The following is a 26,876-nucleotide window of genomic DNA, read 5'->3' as shown; positions in this document are numbered from 1 at the left end:
ATTAATCATCTTCGAGGATGAATTGATTTGAAGGAAGAGTTTTACCGAGGGAATTAAATAGTTTTAATCACTCCTTTTAAAAAATTGTTGAGACTTAATTTTTTTTTCTGTTTGTTTTAATTTATTAATAAATAGTTTATGATTGAACAAGTGTTCCAATGACGATGAATTTTCGTAGAACCGCGCACTTGGAGTCTCAAGAACAACTGAGGAAATTACGTTCTCTCGACTGAACATTCCTCCAGAATATATTTTTTTTTTCTCTATCACTGGCGGTGGGAAAATACGTCTGTGCGCAGGAAACGCATTCAGATAACACATTGCAAACTTATGCCATAACTTTGTTGTTTTATCGAAAATTTGTCAAGTTTTACTCTATAACCGTCACAGAAAACGGAAAATAAATGCTGAGAATGGATGATAAGTTATCAGTGACTGCAAGGCTGAGAAATTATTCCCAATATTTCAACGAAAAAAAATTATGTCGAATTATAATTTTTCGATTTTAATTCAAAATAAATAAACAACAGAAATTAAAAACACCCATTAATTAACAAATTTTCTCTGAATTTTCCGTTTGATTCCGTTCAAAATAAAATAATAATAATAATAATAATAATAATAATAATAATAAATAAATTGTAACATCATATTCTGACGTTTATCTTTCGAAATTGACGGCTCGATTTCGTTTTTCGAGTAAAATAAAATGATAAAACAATAAAAATAGGAAAACTGAGGGCTTATCACTGTTTTTGATGTTCCCTAAACCGCTGGTTAAATATTGACTGGTAAATGAAAAAAAATCCTAAAAATTCAGCGATGACTCACTGAATAATCGAGGGACTCTGTACCATGTGCTACGTGAAAAGTACTCGAGTGGGTCTTGAAAAAAAAGGTATCAAAGGGTCACACGCGCCTCATTTTCAACAAAAGGTGATGAGAGAGGGGTGAATGCTAAATCACTCATGTCTTTCTTCTCGAACTCGGGAAATAATGACCTCCAAGTGCTTCTTGGAGTTAAATTCTCAAATCCCCTTATCAGAAACCCCTTATCACCCCCTTTTCACCCCTTTTCACCCCTTTTCCTCCCCTATCCTAGAAAATCCATCAAAATACATCAATTTTTCACGATCTAAAATTCCATTTCCCCTTTCTCCCTAAATATTTAAACAATTCGACCTAGAAAATCAAAACCTGATAATTTTCCACCCAAAAAAATCTATTTTCTATTAATCTCCAAATTATTTATTAACTTCCACTAGATTCAATTTTTTATTTGATGTTTATATCTATTTAATTTGAAATTTAATTTCAAATGAAAAAAATGTCAAACTGAACAATTAATATTTTTTAATAATAAATAATTTGTTAATCCCTTAAAGAATCAATTGTAAAACAAATTCCCGAGGGATTGGCAAGGTGACGGAAATTCTGACGAGTCGAATGGCATTTATTTATAGCGAATTCAATTTATAGAACAACGAACAATAAATTGGCAATAGCAACAAAGAAAATGCTGCCCTCGGAAAAATAAACTCGTTCATTCGACTTTCACGTCGCAACTCAATTCCTGATGTGATGTTAACGACCTAGTTGCAGTTGATCTTTGCCCCGAGGAAAATAACCAGATGATAAGACATGATGTCATTAAAAAATCAGAAAAAAATATGAAAAAATAATTTATCCGATGATTTTTTTACTCCTACATTGACTAATTACTGACATTAAAAATACTGTAACGAGAGATTGAGACAAAGAAATTAGTCAGCCAATAATCCCGTGATTATGGAATTCCCATTTATTTATTCTACGCTTGCACTGATAAAAAAATTTTAATGAACGAGATTTTTTTCTTTGTCAACAGCATTTTGATTGGGGAATTAATTCCAGTCGTTATATAATTTCAAAATAAATTTTTGTCAACAATTTTGAGCCGAGAATTGAAGTGTTTACGTCTCGGGAATTTAATTGAACGAAATAGTTACGAATGATTAATTTCTGTCATTTAACAAATTATTTAAATGATTCTATCTGCTTAAATGAATATTTTTCATTATTTCAATTTATTTTTGAGACTATAAATATCAATTGCCCCCGTTCCATTAATTTTTTAATAATTAATTCCTCAATGCATGAATATACGATAATTATAAATTATAATTGGACTTTATTAAATTCTTTTGAAGAGTTGATGAGGAAATGAAAATAACTCTTCGTTGCGCGAGTAATTGGCACGAGTAATTGAATTTTTTATGAGAATTGCACTCTCTGCATGAGGTTTATGAGTTTTTGTGGAATTAATTGTTAATTTTATCATTGAAAAATAATGAAAGTGGGACTTGAATAAGTGGCGTATGTCGCAAGTGTTCGTCCAGTGCTGCAAATGCACTCGTGTCTTTTAATTACAATTTAATTTCACTATCAAAGGTCTGGCCTGACTCAATTATCAGTAAACGAGTAACACCTCTCACACGGAAAATTCGATTAGCTCAATCTTCCAATGACTCATTATTTTTTAATTTTTTAAGCTCAAGTTATTCCGAAATTGCCATCTGGTATCACACCAGGGGGAATGTGAAATTATCTCAGTAACGCACGGAGCAATCAGAAAACGTCAGAGAATGTTTTTGTTGGAAATTTAATCCTCCACAAAAAAGTTCCTACAACATTTTTCAATAAAACCACGTGTTAACGAGATAAATAACAGAATATTAGCAGAAATTTGCTGTTCTTAGTCATCAAATGATTTCCATGCGCTAAAGAATGGGCGATTATCTCGATAACAAATTGACTTATCAAAAAACGCCAGAGGACTTTTTTGTCGATGAAAAACTGCTCTTCAAAAAGTTCCCCCAACATTCTTCTCCAAAGCCACTCATTAACGAGATATGTCCTATAAACGAATTTCGAAAAACCGAAGAAAGTCAAAAAATCACTCACATATTTTCACAATTCCTTCCCACTTAAACCTTAACCCAAAAAAACCCCCAAATCACCGATAAAATATTAATTATAATCGAATCATCGACTGATTCCTTATCTACGTAAAGATAAAAAATTGTTTTCCCATTACCAATAGCGGCATTAAAATCACATTTTATCAGCACTGAGACACATCACGTGGTGCCACCACTCATAAATTGCTGAAGAGAGAAATTCCACGAAAAAATATCACAATAAACAATTAAACCAATAGCCCAGGGGATAACGCAAAAAATAAACAGCTGGAAAAGCTCAAAAATTCAGGAAAATAATCGAAATAATTGATTCTAAATTTTCGTGAACTCGCGGACTCGCCGACTCGCGGATTCGCGGATTCGCGGACTCACGGATTTCCGGAAAAATGTTCTCTACTGATGCGTCGAGTGTCTCGACCCCGTCTGAATAATAAAACCGACGACAGGGTGATATCAATGCTCAGGGGAGAACGAGAAACGGAAGAAATCAACTGGGGAAGGGATAAAAAGCATCTACCATCTGTCAGTTGGCGTGCAAATCTTTATTTACCGTGCAAATAAACCCAAGTCCTCAGTCAATAACGAGAATTATTGCTCATTAAACTGTTGACTTGATTTTCCCAGGTTTTTCTCTATTTCTTATTCGTTCACTCATTATTTTTATTTTACGTCACTCATCGTTTTGGTTCAATGGATAATATTTTGTTCAAGATTTCATCGAGTATTATTTTTATAACAATGGATAATTGTCGTGACTTCGTGTTTTGTGAATTGTTTTATTTGATTGTCAAGGTATCACAGTCCAGTGACTGCCAGTACACGATCGCGTGTCTCATCCCTTTCCCAAAATAACGAGTCGACGATAATAGAACTCGGTGGAATGAACCAGCGGTTAAATGCACTTTTACCCTAAATACATTTTCTAGCCGATATTGCGTTTTTGATATGTGTCCTATCAGAAAATTTCCAAATGCTACCAGAAAAAAAGAGAAATTCCCGAGATATTTCTTCAAAAAATGAGAGATCCTTGAAATCAACTAATAACTTTGATTATATGTCCATAATTATCGGTTCTACACAAAAATGTTAGAGGAATATTCTACAGAGAATTCAATTCCCTACAAAAAATTATTCATACCATTTTCTGCTAAACCCGTTATTTATCGAGATATTCTCAGAATTTTGGAAATTGGTCCCTGATTGCTTCAGAAATCAAGAGCCCAATCATGAGCAGATAAATTCGATTATAACTCCATAACTATCAATGATAGAGAAAAATGTGAAATAAACTTATTATAGAAAATTAAATCCGCTACAAAAACAATTCTACAACATTTTTTCCTAAATCCATAAATTCCCGAGATATTCCCCGAATTCTGTGACGCAGTACCGAGATCTCAAACGAGTGATTTTTCTATTGAAAAAAATGGATTCAACTCGCAGAAAATTCCTACCGAGGATTACCAGATCTGTCGAAGGATCCCTAGACGTCAAGAAAAACCACCATAAATTTTTCAACCGTAAAAAATGAATTTATTGACACCTTCTCCTCTTGACAATTCTCCCCAATCATTGAACCTCTCGATTAAGACTATTAAAATCCTTGAGAGCGTTATCAGAGCCCATGGGGAAGGCCTCATAGTTGCAGATGGTGACTCCATGTCTGTGTCCAGGTGTCCACTCACCCTTGAGCCCAATATAATAAATCCTGGTGGTCTCAGACCCGGAATTCCCCACGAAATGAAGACTCAGATGATGAACGGACGAGAACTTCACAACCCTGTGCCATTACCACGATTTAACCGTTAATTATTTAAATATCTACGACTCCTAATAATTATTTTACCCCACGAATTAATATTTAACAGGAAATCCCCATGAAACTCACGAATCGAATTTAAAAAAAAACTGGAATAAAACGCTGAACAAAACGATTTCGATAATTGCGCAGTTAAACCTGAATTATCATCAGTGCTACTGGTATAATCTCTCTAAACAATTTCCGCTCATTCATCACCGCAAAAAGCCAATATTTACAGACGTCCCCCATCTCAGAATTGAATTGCGTTAACACATTTACTCTCCACGTGGATTGAGACCGTGTGACGCCCACGCGCACGTGCCCTCCGGAAATTATTTATACTGCTGTCGAAACCCAAGGATTATTATATGCGAATATGTATTTCAATTGAATACAATAGCAGAAGCCAAAGTGAATTGAACGAGTGAAATATTTCTACTCTCTCTCAATTTGCGTTTACATTTCGGTGGATATCTCGACAAAGAAAGACCGGGGGGAATTGAGAAGAATTTCATCTCGAAGCTCGGAAAATTCTCGATCTATTCCTATTTTTGACGATCTAATTTACCCCAGTGGATATTGAGAAAAGACAAATTGAAAAGAGTGATTTTTCTCTTACGAATTGATAATTGTAATTGACTTGCTTTTATATTTTTCGGAATATCCGGAGACTAATGGAAGTCAGGGAATTCGTTAGGGTCTCATTTTGAAGATCAGGAAATTCTCGATCTATTCATATTTTTGGCAATCCGTTTTGCCCCAGTGGATTGAATGATACGCGGAATTAAGTGAGAGGAATGTCTCAAAGTTTCGGATTTTACGGAGAATTTCGAATGGTTTGATAAATATTTCCACTGGGATTGTGAATTTATGGACAGATTGACTAATTCATGAAGTCACTCGCCTTGACACGAAATCGCAGGATTCACGATTGATCGACTATTTATCTGTAATTGTTTATAAAAAAAATAACTCACTTTATCGGATACTCGTGCACTCCGTGGTCGTCCTTTACAAGTTCAAATTCCTGATCGGGAGTGATGCCGACGTCATCGAAGGTCATGTGCTCTTTATTCTTGAACCTTGAGAAAACTCAATCAATTAATCTCGAGAGAATCAGTAAATTTCTTCTAATCTCCAAATTTTGGGAGCTCACAATTTTACTCTGGCTGGATGAGACCCATCGGGACCTCCAATTATGATTATCCCTTTCAATTTGACGTTTCCTGTGAACCTGGAAATTAATACAGGGTCGAATTATATCAGGAAGAGGAAATAAAGACAATTGCCTTGAGTATTTCTATTATTTTTAACGATTCGACGATTCACTGTCAACTAAAAGTTTAATCATACTTACGGAATATTGAAGAGCAGCTCATCGTCAACATCACTCTCCACACACTGCAACAAAAAACAAATTGGAAGATTAATGAGAACTGTGATTTTTTAAATAGTATTTATCAATAATTTTGTTCACCTTGTCGTGATTCAGACGCTCCTCCCAGGGTTTGAAGACCTTTATTCCAGCCCCTTCCTCAGATTCATTGAGACATTCAGCCCCAATTGTATCGATTTTCTCGAATAAATTGTACTGAATCCCCAGTTCTGCTGTGGAATGAGAATTTCCACAGTTGCATTGATGTTCCATCGTTCCTGGACAAAAAAATTCAGAACCTCAATGACTTCACTAATCCTCATTCTCAAATTATCTGGACACCGAGCAGGCTTTCGAAAAAACATCAGAGGACATTATTCCTCGAGAATTTCCTGATCTACAAAAAATTCCTCTAACATTTTCTTCTAAACCCAAAAATTCCTGAGATATTCACGAAAACAAATTGAAACATTCCCTCAGTTGCCAACTTCTCTCGTAAACCAGTTTTCAGTGTTTCAAGGGATTATATCAATTGAAAAATTGTAGGAGTACTTGCGAAATAATTAGGAAGAAGGAAATGAGGGAAGGTGATGAGATAAATGCGTGGAAATTAATTTCTTTGGGGAAGTCTGGGGAACCGGTCGACATGAATTGGTTAGGAACTTGAGAAAGCCTTGGAAATTCGCCGGATATGCGTTAATTACTCGGTATTTTATATTTCTCACCTTCTGAGGCTTGAATTAGACTCCAGGGGCAATTACTGTCAACTATTATTGGATAATTCTGCGATGACGACGAAATTTCTGGCAACAAATTGTTTTTACACGCGTTTGACGTCTCACAGCGCCGGACTGCCCTCTGTCGCTGAAAAAATGAAATTTCTTTGTTAAAAAATCACAGCACACCGCCATCTTTCAACGAGCAAATGAACTTCTATCATAACCCAATGTAAATGTAATTGCAAATGTATTTTTTAATATTATGAAACAAAAAACAACAATTAGCTCTCATTCTCCAGGAAATTTGATATGATTACATGAAATTCACGATTAATTCATAGATTTATTTAATTTATTCTTTGTGATGTTCTGTTTTACAGATTTCAAAGACATTTAATTAATAACTAAATAATTGATTCGATTCACCCACACCTTATCAAAATTACAAACTAAAAATCTCGGATTCTGTTATGGCAGGGAATTTTAACACTCGTTTGTGATTAATCAATTAAAAAAGTGACACGTGAGTTTATTTGTTTATCTCGTCAACGAGTGGACTTACGACAAAATGTCAGAGACCTTTTTTGTCGAGAACTTGATCCTCCACAAAAAGTTTCCTCTAGCCTTTCCCATCAAACCCTTCATTAATGAGATAATTAAACAATAATAGTAATAAAACAGAATTGATTCCAACAAACATGAAATTATCATTATTGCTTTTATCTCATTAACGGTTAATTTTTTGAAAAAGGTTACAGGAACTTTTTTGTGGAAAATTGAATTCTCTACAGTAAATTACTTGTGACTTTTCTCCTTAAATCCCTTCGTTCTCGAGATAATGCCCTTGAATGCAGTTCACCACTGAAAGTCGAGCCATAAATTGATAAACATGAAGTACTTGACACGTTTCAGTTCATATTTACACCGTTTGGTAATACCACCCGAGCTGCACAAACAATATATACATAACACGACAATGCACGTATTCATCTCCATTTTACCTTTGAAAAATTAAAAAAAAAACTGCAAAGCAATCACGCGACTCTCGATGTCGAGACGATTCTTGTCTCAAGTGAAAAGACAACTAATGCACTTTAATGTGGATGCATCCCGCTTGATTGATCCAATCAATCATTCGTAATAAAAACGTTTATTTCGATAGATTCATTTTAAAAAATCACTCCAGCATTATTATTTGGTGAACGACATCTCCAGGGACTCCCGATCTGGGAAGAGCATTTGAATGTGATTATCAATTATTTGGAATAATTCTGGTAGCTGAGGGACTCTTCCTGTCTCTAATTTAGACCAAACTGGAACATCTGAGGGCAAAAAATCAAAATTAGGGACAAAAAACAGATTACTAGAAGAGATTTCACAGTAAATGAAGAGTACAAACCATTGAAATGAATTTCAAATGCTCCAGAGGATATCAATTGCCCCTCGATGGCGTTACAAATAAAAAATATCATGATACACGCGTAAAATTTATTGTTGAGACACCATTCCCACCAGAATGGCTGCTGCTGCTGCCCCAGCCATTGAGCCAGATTTATCCCGGATATAATGAGCAGAATAATTAGGATTTTTGCAGTCCCCTGGAGACAAGAAGGAAATAATTAATTCACAGTGGGAATTTCTTCTGGTAGACCTCAATGGCTCAGTCTAGACTATTCTCCGAAGATTCTGGAGTCTGGAAATTACCAGAAATTTAGCGAGCAACATGTTGTAGCCCGGAGGATCGTAATTCTCTCCATAAATTTGTAGCTCTGGATATTTCTGTCTCAAAATACTGGCGTATTCATCAAAAACTCTCTTGTAACCACAGGAATAACTGAAAAAATAATTCTAATATCAATAAATAAATCATCATCCAGATGATTTTAATTTGAACAATTATATTTAATCAAAAGACGAATAAATGTCCCCTCCCAAGTTAACCTACAGAACCAGAAAGGAATTAATACCGCAGTTGTTTCAGGAAAATAAAAATAATTGTTCTACAGGAGAATAATGATGGCAATTACTGACCAATAGAAGAATTTAATAGTGGGTCCAGTTTTGGATCCGAATTTCGTCAGAGAGATCTCCTCATCATCTCCAACGACGATTTTTCCACCGATGAAGCAGATGATCAACAAAATCCCCAGACTCACCCTCAAGGACCCCATGATCCCAAAAAAATGGAAAAAAAAAAACTCCTGGCACTTGTCAATCACTCAGTCGCACATTCAACCGGATCTCGAGAGATTTTTGACGATGACTAGATGATCTTTATGGAGAATCCAAATCCAATGGTCATATCGTCAGGGATTTATTCACTGATTGTGAACTTACGATGTTGCCGGCTGTTTTGCGCATTTGCCGGCTCCATCCGCGCCATTTTCGAACTGAATTTATACTGGGGATCAGAAGGGAATTATTTTCACGGATTCTGGAGTGGAAATGGATTTTTGAGGCACCAGGAAGTGTGAAAAAGTGGAAATGCTGAGCTCGAGGGTGAGGGTGTACCTTCCACGATGTCTTTCTGTCAGGAAAATGGGTAATTACCTCTTCTTCGGGGGTTCGAAACTCCTGGAGGCAATGGTTAACCTATAAATCATTTTTTGGAATTTTTGGAATTATTTTAATTGAACTACAAAGGGATTAATGAGGTTTAATGAGTTTTTTTTCGGGATTTGATTTGTAAATTAATTATTGGCTCATTGGGATAGTCATTCGGTTGTAATTGAGAATAAACTAGTTGTAATGGAATTATTTCTTTTGGGGTGAAGCTACGGTGAAGAGGTTTTACAGGAGAACTAATATTCTGGGGAGTGGTGATAAATTTGAAATCACCCTGGACCAGAGGAAGTTGAAAACTCCCAAGGGAAACGTTTTCGAGGTATCGAGTAAACCCTTGGCTCTAGCTGTGGCCATGGAGTGGGAAAGCCAAGACGACACCATCAACAGGAGCAATATGCACTTGGTAATTGATGAACTCAAATTTATTTACTCGATTATCTCGAGAACCCCGAGGTTTACGAGAAAATGTCAAAAGATCCTTTATGTAGAGGACAAAATTTTCTAGAAGAAAGGTTGATATGGTTTTCTCAGGAAATCAGCTAGTAATGGCATAATGAGGCTTGTCTTCAGTTTGGTTTTAGGTGGAATGATTAATTGATGCATTATTTTTTTTTCAGACAGCACTCTGTAGTACTTTATTGGACAATCCACATCAGTACAGTAGAATAGATATTGTGAATTATATTTCCAATTACCTGGAGACAGATACAGTGTTGTTTCAGTCGAACGTAAGTGAGATAAATTCCAAATTTATGGAGATTATCATTTTAGTTTTTCATTTTTCTCCCGAAACGATTGAATTTCATTCACAGGACACAGAGGAATTATTCAAGCTGCAAACAGATAAATGGGACCCAGTGATTCAGTGGTTCTGCGACAAGTATCAGGTCGACATCACGAAAACTACTAGTATAAGTCCTCCGATCATTCCTCCAGGGACTAAAGACAAATTAATAAGACATTTTGCCTCCTACGATTACCCAGCGCTAATAGGTACCAACAAAACGCATTGATCTTTTATTTTTTATACATAAGCTATTTTACCAGGGTTTATGTACGGAGTTGATGTACTGAAGTCAGTTATTCTGATGATGGCAGTTTGCGAGAGGTTCATCAACGTCGAAGAGGCGGTGAAACTCTCGAGATTAGAGGAAGAATTCCAAGTATGTGATCAAATCTTCATTTAAATCCTTCTGAATGGATATGTCTGGTTGAATTCCGAGGATAATTTAGAGGTATTCACTTTCATAATAAATTATTACAGATTTCACACTGGGGAAATGTGGAATGGTCCCACGACCTGAGTAAAAATGATCTCCAGGCTCGTCTGTCGGCAGCTGTTTTATTCATCCACCTCAATACATCATCCGTAACATCAAAACCGAAGATAGAGAATCCGTGATTTGTAAATAATAAATTATAAAATCTAGAGGAGTATAAAAACAGAATTGAACACGTATTCAATTACTCAATTATTCGATTACTAACGATTACTATAAATTGCACTACTCCATTCTGAACTAATTAACAGATTTCATGTCTAGATTTTACAAAAATAAAAACCCAAGTCAATTTAATACATGAGGTTTCAACACCTGAAATATTAAACCACCCGAAGGCAGCTCAGAATGTAAACAGAGACGAACGCTTCGAAAGACTGCAGTATAAGGCAGTCAAAACAGAGAATAAAACTCCCAGGACAAATAATTTTCCCAGCAATCGATAATTATGAATTGATATATCGTATTTAAATAACGCTGTGAAATATAGACATGTCACCAATTAACACCCATCAACAGAATTTATCATTCGTTAAGAACTCACACCCTAAAGTCTCTCGACATCAATATTAAATTCGCGATTAATTAATTTGAAATTCATCCACTGAATTTGTGGCACGAGGGGTTTGATGGAGGGCATGGCTTCGAGGGAATACTGCATTCAGGCCCTTCCCATTCCTTCATGCAGATGCAGCTGCAAAAAAAATCATTAATCAAATCCCCGCGATCAACGGTCAATCAATTATTCAGGGCTTTCGGGCATTACCTGTACGTAGGGCCGTGATTTAAGCAAACAGCTCCATTTTTGCACGTATTTCGTGTGCACTCGTTTCGATGACACTCTCCAACCCCTCGCCCAGTGGCTGGACTCGATTTTGTCACGGGGAAGACCTGATTGTCTGTCAGCAATTCCACATCGTAAATACACCCTGTAAATCCAGTGTGCAGTGGCAGATCGTGTGGCAGTGATTCAAAATTCTTCGATTTATGTCCACCTGCGGAAAATTCAAATCCAAATATCAGAATCAATTTTTCGTTTTTGATGCATCAAGGATTATTTAATTTATATTTTAAAGAAATGATATTCGCACCGATATAAAGTATTGGAGAGACATCCAATTGAGTCATTGTACCAGCAGCTTGTCCAGTAAAATTTCCAATACCATCGACAAACAGCCACGCATCCCTCCCCCTTCTACCCACCCTCAGTAGATGAGGTCGTTGGACTTTGGAGGACAGAGGACTCCTCGTGAAGATCCTTCGTACCCCCGAGCCCAGATCCCATGTCAGCATAATAAATCCCCTGACGTACGTCACGGAGAAGTGATCGGGGATGTCACCCCCTGGGGCACTCTGGCCCATGTACGCCAGAAGGGATATCTGATCCACAGAGTGAGGGAGAATTTTCATCCTGAACTCCATGCTGTCTTTAACTCCAGCATTTATCCCGTAGGCTGCGTACGACGAGAATCCTGGGATAAATACTGAGAAGGAAGGCTGAACTATTGTCGATTCTGTAAATTTATTTGAAATATCAATTTATAATAATGATTCACGTGTGATTTTTTAGGATTTTTTATTGAAAGTCTCACCTTCCTCACACCTCAGCCCGTGCATTCCCATGGGACAGACGCAAATAAATCCAGTCCCTGGGGAACTGATGCAAGTCGCCCCGAAGTAACAGGGATTGTCATCGCAAGCTGTTTTTTCACACATTTCTCCAGAATATCTGCAACAAAATGGTTTTTATAAAAATTATTCTGAGTTTAATTGAGTCCTGAAATTACCCTGCGATGCATTTGCAGTAGATTTTTCCATCGATGTCATGACAGGAACCGAAATTTCGACAGGGATTCAGCAAGCACAAGAAGGACGTGCACTCCTCGATCTGGAATGTCTCGACGGAGTCGTGGATAAAGTGCCTCAACGCGTCGTTCACCCTGAGGGTACCCATACACCCGATGAATCCCAGGGCGATCCTGGGGAAATAGTGGGAAAACGCCTGGGGAATTCCCCCCAAGTGCAGTCTGACAGATCCTGGAATCTCATCCCTTGCCGCCAGCATCTGCTCACCACTCATCGCCATTGTTCCATTCACAAATAATTGGGCTAAACACTTGCCGATTTTATCCTCTACCATGTACCGAAACCTGAGAATATCCGAGAATTCAAAGAATAATTAATTCTGCACAATGAAATTATGATATATCAATATTCTCTCCTAAAATCAATAGTTTTTTCAATTAAAAAACAGATAAATTGTTTTTATCATTCTATTTAACCGAGAGATTTAATTATTTTTAATTTTCTATTATTGAGTATATTGAGATAATTGTGAAAATTAATGGGAGAATTGATTTCCGGAGAGACGAGGAAGGGAATTGATCCCTTAAAAAATTCAGGATTAATTCTGAAATGTGCCTTACCGTATTTCGACATCAACATCGTGGCCATTATTAATGGGGGTATCGATCTCCCCCAGGAGCATAGTCTGAAGACCGCACGAGAACTGAAACTTCAGCTGTCCGAACTCCACATACAATAAGACATACCTTTCCTCATCGAAAAATGCATGAAGAATAATTCCACTCTTCGACTTAGTCCTCAATTGCAGATAAATCCTCAGCATTCCATCATCACCGATTTTCACTTGCTGTCTGACATACGATTTTCCATTGAACGCGGCATTTTTAATGCTTGAAAAAATACCGCAGCCATCCACCTCCGTGCAATTGCACTAAAAAAATCCATCACCAATTCCATAAACATGTAAACAACAGAATAATAAACATAAAAAAAACAATCAGTGAATTTTTAAACTTAATTGTCCTCTCCCTAGAAATAATTTCACTTACACTAGTAGAATTTTTTCCATCCAACGTGCAGTTAAAGGATAGGCCCTTGGTGACGTCTCCCCCCGAAGTACTAACCCCTCCTTCATAGGCCCTTGTAGTACTTTCCGCTTGTCTCGTTACACTGACCATCGTCACCATTCCCCCTCCCTCTGTTCCCCCAGTACTCGAAACAGTCGTTTCGCCTTCTCCCGAAGTACCAAAAGTACTAATACCCCGAGTACCACTAGTACTGGTACTTGTGACTAATGCTCTAGGCGTAGCATTCCGCCCTCCATAATCGAAATCCGCAGTAGTGCTTGATAATCTAAAAACACTCGGTGAAGTACCAATAGGCCTGACCGTACTAGAAGTACTGAAAGTACTTTGTGTCACTAAATCAGACATGGTAGTGCCACCGATATCGTCATCACTTCGACCCTCAAAAACACTTTTTGTCGTACTTCTGTGGGTCGAAGTAGTTGGGGTTGTACTTTGACCCTCAAAAGTACTTGTACTTCCATGAGTAAAAGTACTGGATGCTGCACTTTCACTCGGAAAGGTACTTCTCGTTGCACTTTGACTTTGAAAAGTACTTCTCGTTGTGCTTGAATCGTCGAATGTACTTTTTGTGACAGGGCGACTGTCAAAAGTTGTTTTTAAAGTACTTTGACCCTCAAATGACCTTGTAGAGGTCACAACGTCAAGAAGTACTGTGGAGATGTCACTGAAAGCGTCTGTCACCGGTTTTAGATCGTAACTTTGAGTCAAGTTGACAGTTGTGGATATTGTTGATGTACTGGGGGTACTTGGCGGGGCGGTACTCCAGGGGATAATCTCCTCGCATGAGGGCCCTGTGTAGGGCCCTGGACAGTTGCACGTATATGCATTGATCCCGTCGATGCATGTGCCACCATTCTCGCACTTTGCGAATTTTGATTCGCAGTCGTTGTAACGGAGCTCGCAGAGGGGCCCGTGATAATCGGGTACGCAATAGCAAATCGGTTGGCCATCCTCGTGGAGGCACATCGCTGAATTCAGGCATGGGTTCACGTCGCAGGTGATGACGGCTTTGTCGCAGTCTTTTCCGGTGAATCCTTTGGGGACATTTTTTCCGAATTTTTCGGTGATGATGGATTATCAGATTTTTTTGTGATTTTATTTTTTATTTAAATTCAATTACCGAATAGACACGCGCAGGTGTATGACGCGGGTATGTTCAGGCATAGGCCACCGTTCAGGCAGGGAGAACTCAGGCACTCGTCGACATCTTCCTCGCAGAATTCACCGGTCCAGCCTTCCTTGCATCTGCATTTGAAGGAGTAACCGGGACCGTCGATGCATTCACCTGAATTCCTGCAGATCGTACTGTTGCATACGGAAATATCAATTTCACAGTACTCGCCTGAAACAATTACAAAAAATAGTACTTGTGCCTGATAATCACACAGAAACCAGTGCTTTCCCCGAATCTTTTAAATTTCCACTCAAGATATTTCACAGGAGAGATCTCAATGGTTAATTAATTCTCCATGTGCTGCTGCAATTTTTAGATTAGTTAATTTTATTATTATTATTATTATTATTATTATTATTATTATTATTATTATTATGATTATAGGTAATCACCGGAATATCCGTCTTGGCATTGGCACGTGAATCCGTTGTAATCAATGCACGTTCCGTTATTGAGACAGGGCTGATTCATGCACTCGCTGTACTTTTGCTCGCAATTAGTACCTGATCGGGATGAATTTGTCGTGAATCATTAGATAATAGGGGGAAGGGTGAGTAATTACCAATGAATCCCTCGGGACAAGTGCAATTGTAAGCGGCGACAGCGTCTGTACATGTGCCACCGTTCATACAAGGATCCGACCAACAGTCGTCCCAGTTTATCTCGCAATTTATTCCAGTGTAACCGTCGATGCAATAACACGAGTATGTACTGTATAAAAACACGTAATTTTATGTACTCATTACTCAAATCGGTACTTCAGTGAATAGAAGTAACGAGATCGCAAAATCCGAAAATCGAAATTTTACAGCTTTCTTGAATATTCAGTCATATCTCAGGAATTATTGATTTTAGAAGAAAATATCAAGAGGCAGATTTTGTAGCTCATAAAATTTTCTATGAAAAAGGTACTGGACGTTTTTTTCTGTAATCAATAGTTTTGTGAGGAATTGATAGATAAGCGAGCGAACAAAATGCGGCGTGTAGAGTTAACGATTTTTTGTTGTTATTAATGTTTTTTTGGGAGGATTCAGACCTGTTCGCGGTGTCCAGGCAAATTCCGTACATGCAGGGATCGGTTGTGCAATCCAATGCTGAAGACCATTCGAGGATGGATGACAGGACGGCAACAATGATCACTTGTTGCCGCAGGAATCTTACCGATCTGTAAAATCCCAGTTAAAATATAAATAAACTAACCACTCTCGTCAACAATTTCACTGTTAAATTTTATTCCCATCAACTCGACGACAAAAAAAAAGTATTTAATCGATTTTATAACGTGCAATGGATGAGAAATCGAATGGCGAGCACTGGATTTACCTTATCGTCATACTGGCGCGGGTTAAAATGAACCGCCGAGTAAATGATTGCTATGTACAGGGCTTGTATACATTGGTGAACCCTTTGTATCTATGACAACATGTAAACAACAAAGGGTACTTTATTCACCGGGTGGACATACGCCTGCGTGCCATCACGCTCGATAATTTTTTATCCAGTGATAACTAAAATTCAATTCAGATAAATAGCACTAAATATTTTTATTAATTACCAATTTGTCATTGAACATATAATTTAAATAATTAAGTCGTTAACGAGATATATCTCAGGATATTAATCCTAATGATGATCTATGGGATTTTTGGGAAAGATTCAATTATTTAAATTCTTTAAGAAGAGGAAAGGATGGAATGATCTAGAATTTAATTGAGAGATTTCATGATTTTTTTGGGGGTTTTTATAATTTTTTGTGATCGGTATATCCGATTGTCGATTTTACGAGGGCAATCTGTAGTTTATTATCTGTATAAATAAAATAGTTGATGGGTGTAGGGTGTCCGGGTCTGGCGCGATCTATTTCGAACCCCAGATATATGTAGAGAAATAGTGGAGTTCTGATCTAGTCGTCTTTTTCTGCTGATTCAGAGAAGTCTCCACACCGATTATTCAGTCTCTCAATTGTCACGGATCGTAAGTTGAGTCTGTTGTAAGTTAATCAGGAAATAAGAGATTTAAAAAATTCCTATCGCAGCGAAAAAGAATTTTATCTGGAATTCCGGGGAACTTTCTATTTTCGAAACCCTAAAATTAGAACCTGCAACTTTGTAGACGACGATTATATCTGTAACTACTGATTTTACAGGAAAATTCATAAATACTTTTTTTATAGAAAATAGAATTCCCTACAAAAAATTCTAATAAACTTTTACTCTGACTCTCGTCACTCTCGAGATAATGAATAATTCGTGAGAAGTTGTCAACTGTTGATTATTTGTTTCGCAGAGAGGAATATAAAATAAAAAAGGGATATAAAATTTTCGTGAAATGGAGGATCCCGAGAGAATGGAGCATCTTCTCCGTCGGTATTTAAATTCCCGGGGTATTTCACCCCCCGATAACTCCCCGTGGTGTCTGAAATCTTCGGACCTGAATGGTCGCGGTCTCTTCGCCGCCCGTGATATAATCCAGGGTGAGGAAATCGCGGTGGATGCACCCCTGATCCTCGGCCCCAGGTGTTACAAAAAATATCCACCGATGTGCGTCAACTGCTACAAGACTGGAATTACACTTTTTCCCTGTGACAGAGGATGCGGACTCCCGATCTGTTCGGATGCATGTGAAAATTCAAAGGATCACGTGGAGAGAGAGTGCGATCAGTTGAAAAAGTGGAGACCAACCTGCGGTTCAATGTTCTCCAAGGATCTCCTCCTCTCGGTACTTCCGGTTCGTTCTCTAGCTCTTGGAGATGACGATAAAGAACTCGTGATGGCCATGAAGGGACACGAGGGCGAACTCCACGGACGAGAGGTGAAATTCAGTTTTTTCATGAATATTTTAAAAATAATTTATATTTATCTCTTCCTCACGCGAAAATATTTCCACAACAATATTATTAATTGATAAATAAATTGAGTTGAATTTAAAAAATGGGTGGATTGTTTAAATATATTTTCGTTGGGCGGGAGAGAATCGATGGATGGCAATTAAATAATAATGAGTTAGATAGAATTATTGAAAAGGAATGTGGGAGAGGAGATTAACCGGAAGGACGAGGAATTTATGCTGAAAGTCTGTCGAGTGATGGATACGAATGCGATGGAGACAGGGACACCCGCTGATGAGTCCAGGACGATAAGTCTCAGGGGTTTGTATCCCCTGGGGGCAATGCAGAATCACTCGTGCACTCCAAACACTCGGCATTACTTCAGGAGTAACGATTTAATGAGCATTTGCGCAACTGTGGACATAAAAAAAGACGAGGAACTGACCATGACGTATTTAAATCCTCTCTGGGACACCTACATCAGGAGAAGATACCTCATGATGTCCAAGCATTTCGATTGCAGGTGTCGGCGATGCTCTGATCCTTCTGTGAGTTCAATCCCAAGTCAATCCCTTTTTTTTCAGAATTTTAACAATTTTATTAATTGAATAATTCATTAATATTTCGAAAATTACGAGAGATGGTCGGTTGTCGCTGAATATTTTAGAATCGGGAGGAAAAGAAAAAAAATTTGTAAAGACCTTTTTTGTAGGTCTTGTTTCGATCTGCATTAGAGATCTTATGTGAAATATCGATATCTCTGATAGATTCGAAGTTATTGACTGAAAACTCGACCCGTCGTCACTTTATTTGTTATTGTTAATTTGTTAAGGAATTTGGGAGTAAAGTTGGAGCTCTTTGGTGTGCGAGTATGGACTGTCATGGGCTGATTCTCCCTGATGACCCCCTCAGCTGGACAACACCCTGGACCTGTGAGGAATGCCATCAAGAGGTCTCCTCTCGACAGGTAGAAAATAATCTCCACATCGTCGATGTTTTATTCAAATAATTTATTCTGTCCAGATGAAGACGATCATCTCGGGGATTGACTCGATAATAAATAAATACCTGCACGATCCTCCCCGAGATATTCTGAAATTCGTGGAGAAACAGTTAAAAATTGTCGTACCAGAGACGAATAGTTCGATGTTACAGATGAAATATCGAATTGTCTCGTATTTCGGGAGAACTCAAGGACTTTATTTCGAAGGTACAATTTTATTACAAAAAATCCTTCGAGAATAACTAAATAAATAATATTTTTAATCTAGATTTAACTGATGAAGAGCTCCAAATAAAATCAAAATACTGTCAGGATCTGTTGGATGTAATAAATGAATTGCAACTAGGCGATTGTCAAATGAAGGGTAATAATTAATTAAATAATTGAATGAATCGTAATTAAATCTTCCAAATGTTCTGTTAATTTTCAGGATTCATTCTATATGAATTATATTGCACAAAAAACGAACAATTATCTCGAAAGAACTACGAGATATCGTCACCGCAGTCAAAGGTAAGTAAAAAAGCAGGGAATAAATTTGTAATTAATTTATTAACAAAAGATATTTTTCCATATCCTAAATTTATATTCTTCGATATATCTCATTACATTATTTCCAGACTTATCAATAATCAATCGATGAATAAATTTTATGTTGAGTGTCACATTTTTCATATTTCTCCCCAGGATTTCACCCGGGAAACCCTCAAAATTCTCGACAAAGCCGTGGAGATTCTGCAGGATGACGTAGCATCGCCGGATGATCTAAAATCCCTCAAGCCTCCGCATACCTCAGCACGCACTCACCCCTGATTATATTGATCAAACAAGAAAACCCATCACGGCACCCACCAGTGCCCATCTCCCGACAATAAAACGCTCTTGGAATTCATCAATAAACACCGTCGAACCTCCCCGACGCATCCCATAGAATTCCCACACAAAAAAACTCCTGATCAACCAATCTTGATTCAAACTATTGCCATAAATTTATACACTCGAAACCCAAATGTCATTCTCGAATTTTTTTGTAGTTGACTAAATAAAAAAAGTTTTCTCAAATTCGTCGTATTAATTTGCAACCATTTTCATTGGATAGACAAAAAAATTTCCGATTCGAAAAGCTGCTACACGATCTATTTATCTCGATCCCCATTTAACCCTCCGCAGCACCCTATAGGCCCTCCCCACACTCTCCACAGCCTTCAACAATTTCCCTCCACCATTTTTTTGGCTTCTTCAAAGAGCTCAACAAAGGGCTTGAGAACCTCCTCATCCTCGTCGCTAGCGCCCTCTCCATCCCCATCACCCCCCAGGACCTTCTGCCTCCACATTCCAGCATGAACCATAGCAACTCCACTGAGCAAAAAATCTCCCCCATCCCCATATTTCGCACAGAGTTTATCAACAAGTTCATCCCCAGCATACCTCCTAGAGATCCCGATCCTCTGGAATATAGCCCTACACTCCCACCTGCCTTGAGCTCTCTCCTCACACTCCTGATTCCCTCGCCTGGGCTGTGACTCCTTAACAAGACTCTCCCAGTCCACACCAAGAGCATCCCCAAGGCCCTTTCCACTGGTCTTGATGTCCTCCTCGAGCTCTCCATCCGAGATCTCCTCAAAGTCCATCGTCTCCAAGTTGTCCTCCTCCATCGGCTCCTCCCTTTCCTCCTTCTCCTCCTTCCTCTCCTTAGAAATGACGCCAGGCTCCTCACCCTGGAGAACATCCTCCGGTGACTCCCGAGGATCCTGACGGGGTGTCGATGGAAGCCCCTCCTCCTCAACGACCTTCTTATCATTCTCCTCCTCCTCCATATTCAATATATCATCAGGATCATCGCTGATATCACTGAGATCGCTCTCTGTATGATGCGCCACTGATTCATCCAGACACAATCTCTTCGGCTCCGGAGGCTCTTTGACCTCCGGAAGGACCGACCCTCCCTTGTCCTTCCCTCCGCCCTTCTTTCCAAACGAATCCTCCGACTTTTCTCTGCTCCTCCGAGGTCTGCCCTCCGCCAGTTCCATCAATTTTTTGTTAATCGGCTCCTCTTTCATACTTCCATGGAGTGAACTCTGCTTGGATCCATGAGATCCTCCATCGACCTCCGGAGTGCCAGTGCCATAAGGTCGTCTCTTATGCAGATCAATCTCCATCTCCTTGATCCTCTCACTCCTGTAATTCCCCCGCAAATGCACCTGGGGATTCTCCCACTTTCTGCTCGCCTCATTGACCTTCCACTCTGACATTGGACTGTCATACCTCTGGTTCCAGTCCTCCTCATGTGCTTCCGACCTTGGAACACTCTCTCGCTCCCACTCACTCCGTTCCACCCTAGCTCCTGGCCTCGCCCTATTTGAATTCCACTCACGCTCCTCCCACTCCGGAGCTAATGGCTGAGGAATTGGATATCTCTCTCTCCCATGCTCTGGCTCCCACTTTTCTCCTTCCTCTCTTCTGTCCACAGCCCTCACCTTCTCCCTCGGCTCCTGAGGGAAATGATGATGGTGCTCCTCAAAATTTCTCTCTGGATATCTCCTGACCTCACCCCTTTCCTCCCTCTCGCGATTTCGTCTCTCCACGAATGGTGAGTTAAATCTTCTGCCCTCCGGATTTTTCCTCCGGGGTTCGTCATCGTGGAAGTGGCTGTCCTCCGGTCCCTCCCACTCGAGTCTTTGGTAACCTCGATCAAAGCTTCGATCGACCTCCATTCCCCTGGGACTCTCTCGCCTCTCAACCTTTGGAGGAAACTCCTTGTCCTTTCTCTCGTCGAACCTCCCGAACCTTCTGTGTCGATTCCTATCATACACCTCTCGCTCTAAATTCGATTTCTCAGGCGATCTCTCCCTGAACCTCTGATCCTTCTCGTATTTATCGAATTTCGGAGGATTGCGATCCCTCTCTCGATCCCCTCTACGATCCCTGCTCGATAGTTTGTCATCCTTGGGCAGGAGCTCCTTGGGCTTCTCCTTCTCCCGCAGGTACCTCTTGTCCATCAACGGGGAAGGGCCAATTTTCATGTCCTTGAGATCACGAGGGCGCTCCTCCCTCTCCCTCGGCCGATCCTCACGATCCTTATCCCGTCTTGGATGGAGTTTGTCCTCCCGCGGGTCGTGGGGGGGTTTCCGCTCCTCCCGGTGCTCCTTCAATCTCCTTTTGTCCTCCAGATCACGTGGCAGGGGCTTGCGGAGCTCCTCCTGGAGGGCACGAGGTTTTAGAGACTCCATTTTTTTCAGGGGATTGTCGTGATCCTTTCGCTCCGGCTTGTGAATCTCTCGATCCTTCGGTTTCGATGGCGTCGAGGAGGGCCGTGAAGGTGTCGACGAGGGCTTCGAGGGCCTAGGTGAATCACGTTTTATCGGTTGACGTTTCTCAGGGGTTCTACTCCGGCGTTTCAAGAGGAGGGGCGATTTCTGAGGCTTCGGAGGAGTACGTGATCTTCTCTCTTTCGATTTTGATTTTTGTTTCGCGGGGGGTTTTTCCTCCGGGAGGCGCACCTTCGGCTTTTCGATGTCCTTTAATTTTTCGGGCCTCAATTTTGCGTCTTTTGGGTCTTTCAGAGGGTCTTTAGGGTCCTCGGAGGTTCGAACGCGTTTTGGGAGGTCCTTGGAAGGATCGCGTTTAGATTTCGTTGGGGATTCACTTCGATTTCGAATTTCCTTCGGTTTTGCGGATGTAGTTGGGGATTTAGGACGAATTACCGAGTGCTTTCGTTGAGGGAGGGCCTTCTTCGAGGCCTTCGGAAGGTCCTTGTCCTTTTTTGAAGGTGCGACCTCAAGTTTTCGCTTTTTCTTCGGGTTTTTTTCCGTTTTGGCTAGTCTTTTGAGTTTCAATTTTTTCTTTCGGTCTTTGTCGTCCTCGTAGTCTGAAGGAGGACTTGGTGCGCGCTTTTGCTTTGTCTTTTTGAGTTTCTTACGGGAGGATGACGAGGAGGAGGATGACGAGTCCTCGCTGGAGGAGGAACTCGAGGACGACGAGGACGAGGAGGAGTGAGAGGAGGAAGACGATGTCATGATTTTCTTTTTGTGTTTAGGTCGCTCTTTTGGGTGTACCTCTTTGTCTTTTTTCATCTGGAGCTCCAGCTCGCGTTGCAGCAGCTGACGGCGGCGCTCCAGGACCTTTTCGTCCTCGTACTCGAGATCTGTTTGATTCCACTCCTCGAGGTTTAAGTCCGGGGAATGGGGGGTTTTCTTTACTATTTTTGACGTGACGCGCTTGAATGGATCCTCTTTCGTCTGGAAACCATGGAGGGTTTCGTTATTGAGGATTATATCCCCAGGAAAAGATTTTATGGGAAAATGTCAAAGGAAAATTTTTTGGATTATGGAATTGTCGACAAAAAAGTCTTATGAGTTTTTTTTTCTAACATGAACGGTTAAGGAGAAAATTCCGGTTGAAGCACGGAGGAGAGTGTAGAACTGATGGAGATGGAACTGGGATTTTCTACGGATGTTCCCGTAAATATTTCAGAAAGATTGGGGTTTAGAGAAAAATTTCATGAAACTTTTTTGTAGCTCAGAAAATTCCCTACAAAAAAGTCCCCAAGAAAAATTCTGGAAACCCCTTTCCTTCGGAGATATTGATAAAACAAGGATGACGTCATGAAGAAATGATAACAGAATCTTTTAAGATGAGACTTTCCCGCAATTTGCGTTGGCTCATTGAATTTTATTAGAGTAATTTCACTTACCACTGGGGCACTGGCATTTGCTGAGTCCTTCTTCGCTCTTTTCGAGGGGCTTATAAGAGTATGAGTGTTTGCATATCTAGAAGAAGAATAGAACATTGAATAATCAATTATTTACCGCCAGAAAATAAACATAAAATAAAAAATACTCACTTGCAAGTTTTACCATACGAACAACTGCCATTCAATGCCCAATTCCTACAATAATCAGACGTTATTTGTTGTGTCCCAGTGGCCACTGGTTTAGTCCCCAATCTTTCAAAAACACTTGGCCTCCTTGAGTCTGTATTACATTTCGTAGGGTCAACTGTTATTTTTCTTATGTTTGATTTTGACATATTATCACCATAAAACAATCCTATTATTGTGGGGGAAGCACATAACTGCAGTATGCAAGTCCTGTCTGTTCTGTTTCTTTCTCGAGGTATTTTTCTCACTTGTTTATCACTTTATCGGGGTTATCCCGGATTTTTCACGTTTTTTTCATTCAATTGTTGTCAAGTGTTGTCTCAAGACCTATGGAATAATCAAAATTGTCCAGAAAAGCTACAGTAACCTCCAAAATCGGAATTTATTGAGATTTTCGAGTAAATGCCTTCAACAGAGGGCAATTGACCGCTCCAAGATGACGAACGAATCAGCAATCCTGAAGCATTCACTCCATTTGAATTTTGGAGGGAACTATTTTTATCTCCCATTATTTATTTTTCTCTAGAATTCAATTTATTTGAGTACCCACCAATTAAAACATAAAAACAATATAATATTATAATCAACGAATTATTTGTAATTAATCTAAATTCATGATTTCCGGTTTTTCGATTTTAATCCAATTTTTTAAATACAGACCCCGAAAAAAAGAGGAGGAAAGATGATTTTTCATTAATCAGTGATCCGTAATTGTTATTATAATAATTTTGATGTTTATCTAGTTATTAGTTAATGTTTGTGCTTATTATTTAATGGCTTTTTATTTATTTAGTTTGTATTTTGACTAGTTATGGCGCCTTCTGGGGACGCGATGGACGCGCCGTCTACATGGACGCGTTGACACCGCGTAGTAGCCGCGCATTTTCCGAACCCCCCGGACTTGTATTTCATTTCATCCCCCTTCAACCCACCCCTCGTCAAAGTAAACACATGGGAGTTGATAAAATGAAGGATTTGAGGTGCGCTAAAGTGGGGAATGGCTTCTGTTCAGTGCGCAATCCCCACTTCCCGGAAAATAGTGAAGAGGGGTTGAGGGCACCTTCCAGACTCCCTCCAGTCGATTTAGACTAGTTGTCCAAGTCAAGATGGATTCTCCATTTGCTCCATGAAATTCAAGTATTTCCCCGCGTTATTCTATTCCGTTTAACGACATAATATACCATTTGTCAGTGAAAAATAACGAGAGTAAACGAGTTTTTTGTGGAATAGAATGTGCAGTTATGAGTGATAAATTTCACGGTGGAATACAATCGTACTACAATGGTGGATAACAATTGCATTATCGAGGGGAATGTCAAATTCCGGGACGGCAAAAAAGTGAGTGATTCTGGATATTTTTTTTTTTATTTTCAGGGATTTTTGGACATGTGGGTTTTTTTGTAGATTTTTCGGAATAATTGGGAAACAAAAGGGCTGTTATTCCGTGTCAAATTTATTGACATTCACGACACTAACACCCCTACATCCCCCAGGACATTCGGGATAATGGGAATAATAATGATAATGTCGGGGATGTCGAATGATTTGAGTTTTTTTTTTGGGATAATCCAGTGAGAATGAAGTTCGATATTTTTTAAGGGAATTTTTGAGGTATTGGGATCGTTTTGGTTATTAATTTTCAGTCGAAAGAAATAATTAGAGACGGATGATTGATTATTCAAGTTTTGGGATTTTTTGATAGTTTTTTCATGTATTTTTCCCTCAATTTTGCAGAATGATGAAAACAGGGAAAGGGCAAAATTGTATTCGTGTTCTGCAATCATTTTTCACTGCAACTAAATAATTATTGTAGTTATATTATAAATTATAATGAATAATAATTTAATTTCGCATTGATAATTGCCGGCAATCGAATATTTTAGATAAATAATCCGTCCTTTCAAGAAATGATTCCTCACCATCTGGAAATGGAGTATTACATTGACGTTAATAAAAAGATTGTTTTGGGGTTCTTTTATTATGGGTCTCACGAATGTTTTGTCTGATGCTGAGAATTTTTTGTTTACAGTGGAAGTCACGGTGGTGTGTGATGCGAAAGCTGTCGCCAGTAGCAGGTAAATAATAATATAAAGCACCAAACAATTATTTTCCCATAATATTTACTCCCATAAAATAAACCCCATCACGTGGAAGCGAAAAACGATACAAAAGAAACAGTTGATTAATATTTCTCAGTATATTCCATGTGTTACGGGCATTTTTTTACGTAACTCGAGCTGCCGATAATTATTTCCCCTCCAATTTCAAACTGAAAGTCATATTTCATTCTAATCCGGCGTGAAATGCCATTCCAATACCCGGACACATAATCCGCGTGACAATTCTCCCCAAATATTAGTTTCAAGTTGAACTACTCGAAGTTCCTATCGCCTGAAGGAGTTTCTCAAATTTGAACTTCATTCAAAATTGTAAAGACCCACCCAGAAAACAGGATTGGATTTGAAACCGCAAAGTTTTCCATTTCTTTCATTCATTACAAATAAATTCAATTCTAAATGAATTAAGTCCCCAATTAAAAATTCCTCGACATTAAAAAAATCGACACTTCATCCTCAACCCCGACTAGTAATTAAAAAAATTCAACTAATGATTGAGATACTAATGAATTCCCCGAAAAAACTCAAAGATCAAAAATTCCTTGTAAATGGACCACTAAAATGGGACGTCCCCTTAATTATGATTTCCACTCAGTTATTTCTGAGTCGTCACCACAAACAGTTAAGTGGCACTCGAGAGAAGTATCTATTTTAAATTTTCCAATTTGGAAATATCCCCCTGACTTATCACGAGTCAATCCCCGGGTCGCCCTTGAGAGACGGCAACATCTGTTCTAATGGGTGGCACGAGGGAGAAGACCACAAAAAAGAAAATTATTCCAAGACGCACATCTGCCGTGCGACACGCTCCGATCTCTTATTATCCAACTTTCAATTGTACATATTTTCTTACAGACTGTTTACATCTGCAACTGTATGGGGACAGCAAAGACCGGTACAAGCAGGGGCAGACTAAAGCATCTCTGAGCCTGCAGCACTTTTTGGGAATTGAGAGCGGTTTGACTCTTGATAAAGAGTCCAACACAGTGGCTATAATATGCCAGGATTTAATCGTCGTTCTTGCTTTTGACACGCGGGAGCGGTTGATCCAGTGGCAGGTGAAAATATCGAGTAATTTGGGGGATGGTGAGTCAAATATCAAGTTAAAAATTGGAATATTTGTTACTGGTCCGTTTGCGAGTGGTTCCCACTCCCGTCATCAACACATTTATTTCTTCCGAATTTATTCATCTCCGATTTCCTCGATATTCCATTCTTATATTCCTCTAGCCGATCATAAAAAGCGACATATCCATAAAGATTCAATAGAAAAATCTAGAAG

The 26,876-nt window shown here is 39.1% G+C and overlaps 7 protein-coding genes and 1 long non-coding RNA gene across 9 annotated transcripts in view; 3 read left to right on the top strand and 5 right to left on the bottom strand.

Moving 5' to 3' along the window:
* Nucleotides 1-98: 98 nt before the first annotated feature.
* Nucleotides 99-3,421, bottom strand: LOC105268312 (uncharacterized). 2 transcript variants are annotated; one of them, XR_892315.1, is made up of 2 exons: nt 2,944-3,421; nt 99-289 (listed from the first exon to the last, which is right to left on the bottom strand). It is a non-coding gene; the product is annotated as an uncharacterized lncRNA (long non-coding RNA). The 2 variants fall into 2 exon arrangements; XR_892316.1 differs by having other exon boundaries at nt 3,077-3,418.
* Nucleotides 3,422-4,466: 1,045 nt separating this feature from the next.
* On the bottom strand, nt 4,467-6,987 carry LOC105268311 (PITH domain-containing protein CG6153). Its single transcript, XM_011307759.1, has 6 exons — nt 6,862-6,987; nt 6,239-6,414; nt 6,119-6,162; nt 5,918-5,995; nt 5,739-5,843; nt 4,467-4,740 (listed from the first exon to the last, which is right to left on the bottom strand). Exons 2-6 carry the CDS (start codon nt 6,407-6,409, stop codon nt 4,530-4,532), a joined length of 609 nt encoding a protein of 202 aa, XP_011306061.1. The 5' UTR covers nt 6,410-6,414; nt 6,862-6,987; the 3' UTR covers nt 4,467-4,529.
* A 198-nt stretch (nt 6,988-7,185) lies between these two features.
* On the bottom strand, nt 7,186-9,168 carry SelT (selenoprotein T). The gene is made up of 4 exons (XM_011307758.1): nt 8,887-9,168; nt 8,560-8,689; nt 8,255-8,453; nt 7,186-8,177 (listed from the first exon to the last, which is right to left on the bottom strand). The coding sequence occupies exons 1-4, from the start codon at nt 9,024-9,026 to the stop codon at nt 8,047-8,049; spliced, it is 600 nt and encodes a 199-aa protein (XP_011306060.1). The 5' UTR covers nt 9,027-9,168; the 3' UTR covers nt 7,186-8,046.
* A 77-nt stretch (nt 9,169-9,245) lies between these two features.
* On the top strand, nt 9,246-10,997 carry l(2)k14505 (ATP synthase mitochondrial F1 complex assembly factor 2 homolog l(2)k14505). The gene is made up of 6 exons (XM_011307757.1): nt 9,246-9,397; nt 9,630-9,823; nt 10,038-10,148; nt 10,233-10,413; nt 10,468-10,583; nt 10,685-10,997. Exons 1-6 carry the CDS (start codon nt 9,340-9,342, stop codon nt 10,820-10,822), a joined length of 798 nt encoding a protein of 265 aa, XP_011306059.1. The 5' UTR covers nt 9,246-9,339; the 3' UTR covers nt 10,823-10,997.
* Nucleotides 10,998-11,087: 90 nt separating this feature from the next.
* eys (eyes shut) lies at nt 11,088-16,102 on the bottom strand. Its single transcript, XM_011307913.1, is given in 12 exon segments — nt 11,088-11,394; nt 11,467-11,695; nt 11,792-12,214; nt 12,293-12,429; nt 12,488-12,850; nt 13,127-13,437; nt 13,556-14,628; nt 14,715-14,936; nt 15,161-15,271; nt 15,331-15,479; nt 15,805-15,972; nt 16,092-16,102. Coding segments are annotated over 12 exon segments (3,294 nt in total). The 3' UTR covers nt 11,088-11,297.
* Nucleotides 16,103-16,662: 560 nt separating this feature from the next.
* LOC105268308 (protein msta, isoform B) lies at nt 16,663-19,432 on the top strand. The gene is made up of 8 exons (XM_011307756.1): nt 16,663-16,742; nt 17,055-17,579; nt 17,775-18,143; nt 18,428-18,562; nt 18,619-18,805; nt 18,867-18,962; nt 19,029-19,111; nt 19,286-19,432. Exons 2-8 carry the CDS (start codon nt 17,097-17,099, stop codon nt 19,409-19,411), a joined length of 1,479 nt encoding a protein of 492 aa, XP_011306058.1. The 5' UTR covers nt 16,663-16,742; nt 17,055-17,096; the 3' UTR covers nt 19,412-19,432.
* Nucleotides 19,433-19,783: 351 nt separating this feature from the next.
* Nucleotides 19,784-23,908, bottom strand: LOC105268307 (Fl(2)d-associated complex component). The gene is made up of 3 exons (XM_011307754.1): nt 23,442-23,908; nt 23,292-23,367; nt 19,784-22,836 (listed from the first exon to the last, which is right to left on the bottom strand). Exons 1-3 carry the CDS (start codon nt 23,624-23,626, stop codon nt 19,804-19,806), a joined length of 3,294 nt encoding a protein of 1,097 aa, XP_011306056.1. The 5' UTR covers nt 23,627-23,908; the 3' UTR covers nt 19,784-19,803.
* A 496-nt stretch (nt 23,909-24,404) lies between these two features.
* Nucleotides 24,405-26,876, top strand: part of LOC105268306 (uncharacterized) — a 10,336-nt gene continuing 7,864 nt past the window's right edge. The window contains exons 1-3 of the mRNA XM_011307753.1: nt 24,405-24,815; nt 25,507-25,552; nt 26,450-26,680. Of these exons, the coding sequence (XP_011306055.1) occupies nt 24,759-24,815; nt 25,507-25,552; nt 26,450-26,680 (334 nt within the window). The 5' untranslated portion in view covers nt 24,405-24,758. The remainder of the gene's footprint in view (nt 24,816-25,506; nt 25,553-26,449; nt 26,681-26,876) is intronic.

The sequence above is a fragment of the Fopius arisanus genome, unplaced genomic scaffold (genome assembly GCF_000806365.1).
Source record: "Fopius arisanus strain USDA-PBARC FA_bdor unplaced genomic scaffold, ASM80636v1 scaffold00056, whole genome shotgun sequence".
Classification (NCBI taxonomy): Eukaryota; Metazoa; Arthropoda; class Insecta; order Hymenoptera; family Braconidae; genus Fopius; species Fopius arisanus.
This window is presented reverse-complemented; position numbering and strand designations above follow the sequence as displayed.

Coding starts and splice junctions, on each gene's coding strand:
- LOC105268311 (XM_011307759.1), bottom strand. CDS start 6,409: ATGGAACATCAATGCAACTGTGGAAATTCTCATTCCACAGCAGAACTG. Junction 5,996..6,118: donor GAGCTGCTCTTCAATATTCC/GTAAGTATGATT, acceptor ATTAATTTCCAG/GTTCACAGGAAACGTCAAAT. Junction 4,741..5,738: donor GTGCACGAGTATCCGATAAA/GTGAGTTATTTT, acceptor GTAATGGCACAG/GGTTGTGAAGTTCTCGTCCG.
- LOC105268308 (XM_011307756.1), top strand. CDS start 17,097: ATGGAGGATCCCGAGAGAATGGAGCATCTTCTCCGTCGGTATTTAAAT. Junction 18,963..19,028: donor AGGCGATTGTCAAATGAAGG/GTAATAATTAAT, acceptor GTTAATTTTCAG/GATTCATTCTATATGAATTA. Junction 19,112..19,285: donor TATCGTCACCGCAGTCAAAG/GTAAGTAAAAAA, acceptor ATTTCTCCCCAG/GATTTCACCCGGGAAACCCT.
- LOC105268307 (XM_011307754.1), bottom strand. CDS start 23,626: ATGTCAAAATCAAACATAAGAAAAATAACAGTTGACCCTACGAAATGT. Junction 23,368..23,441: donor TCGTATGGTAAAACTTGCAA/GTGAGTATTTTT, acceptor TTCTTCTTCTAG/ATATGCAAACACTCATACTC. Junction 22,837..23,291: donor CAAATGCCAGTGCCCCAGTG/GTAAGTGAAATT, acceptor CATGGTTTCCAG/ACGAAAGAGGATCCATTCAA.
- SelT (XM_011307758.1), bottom strand. CDS start 9,026: ATGGGGTCCTTGAGGGTGAGTCTGGGGATTTTGTTGATCATCTGCTTC. Junction 8,690..8,886: donor ACTATTAAATTCTTCTATTG/GTCAGTAATTGC, acceptor TTATTTTTTCAG/TTATTCCTGTGGTTACAAGA. Junction 8,178..8,254: donor ATTTGAAATTCATTTCAATG/GTTTGTACTCTT, acceptor TTTTGCCCTCAG/ATGTTCCAGTTTGGTCTAAA.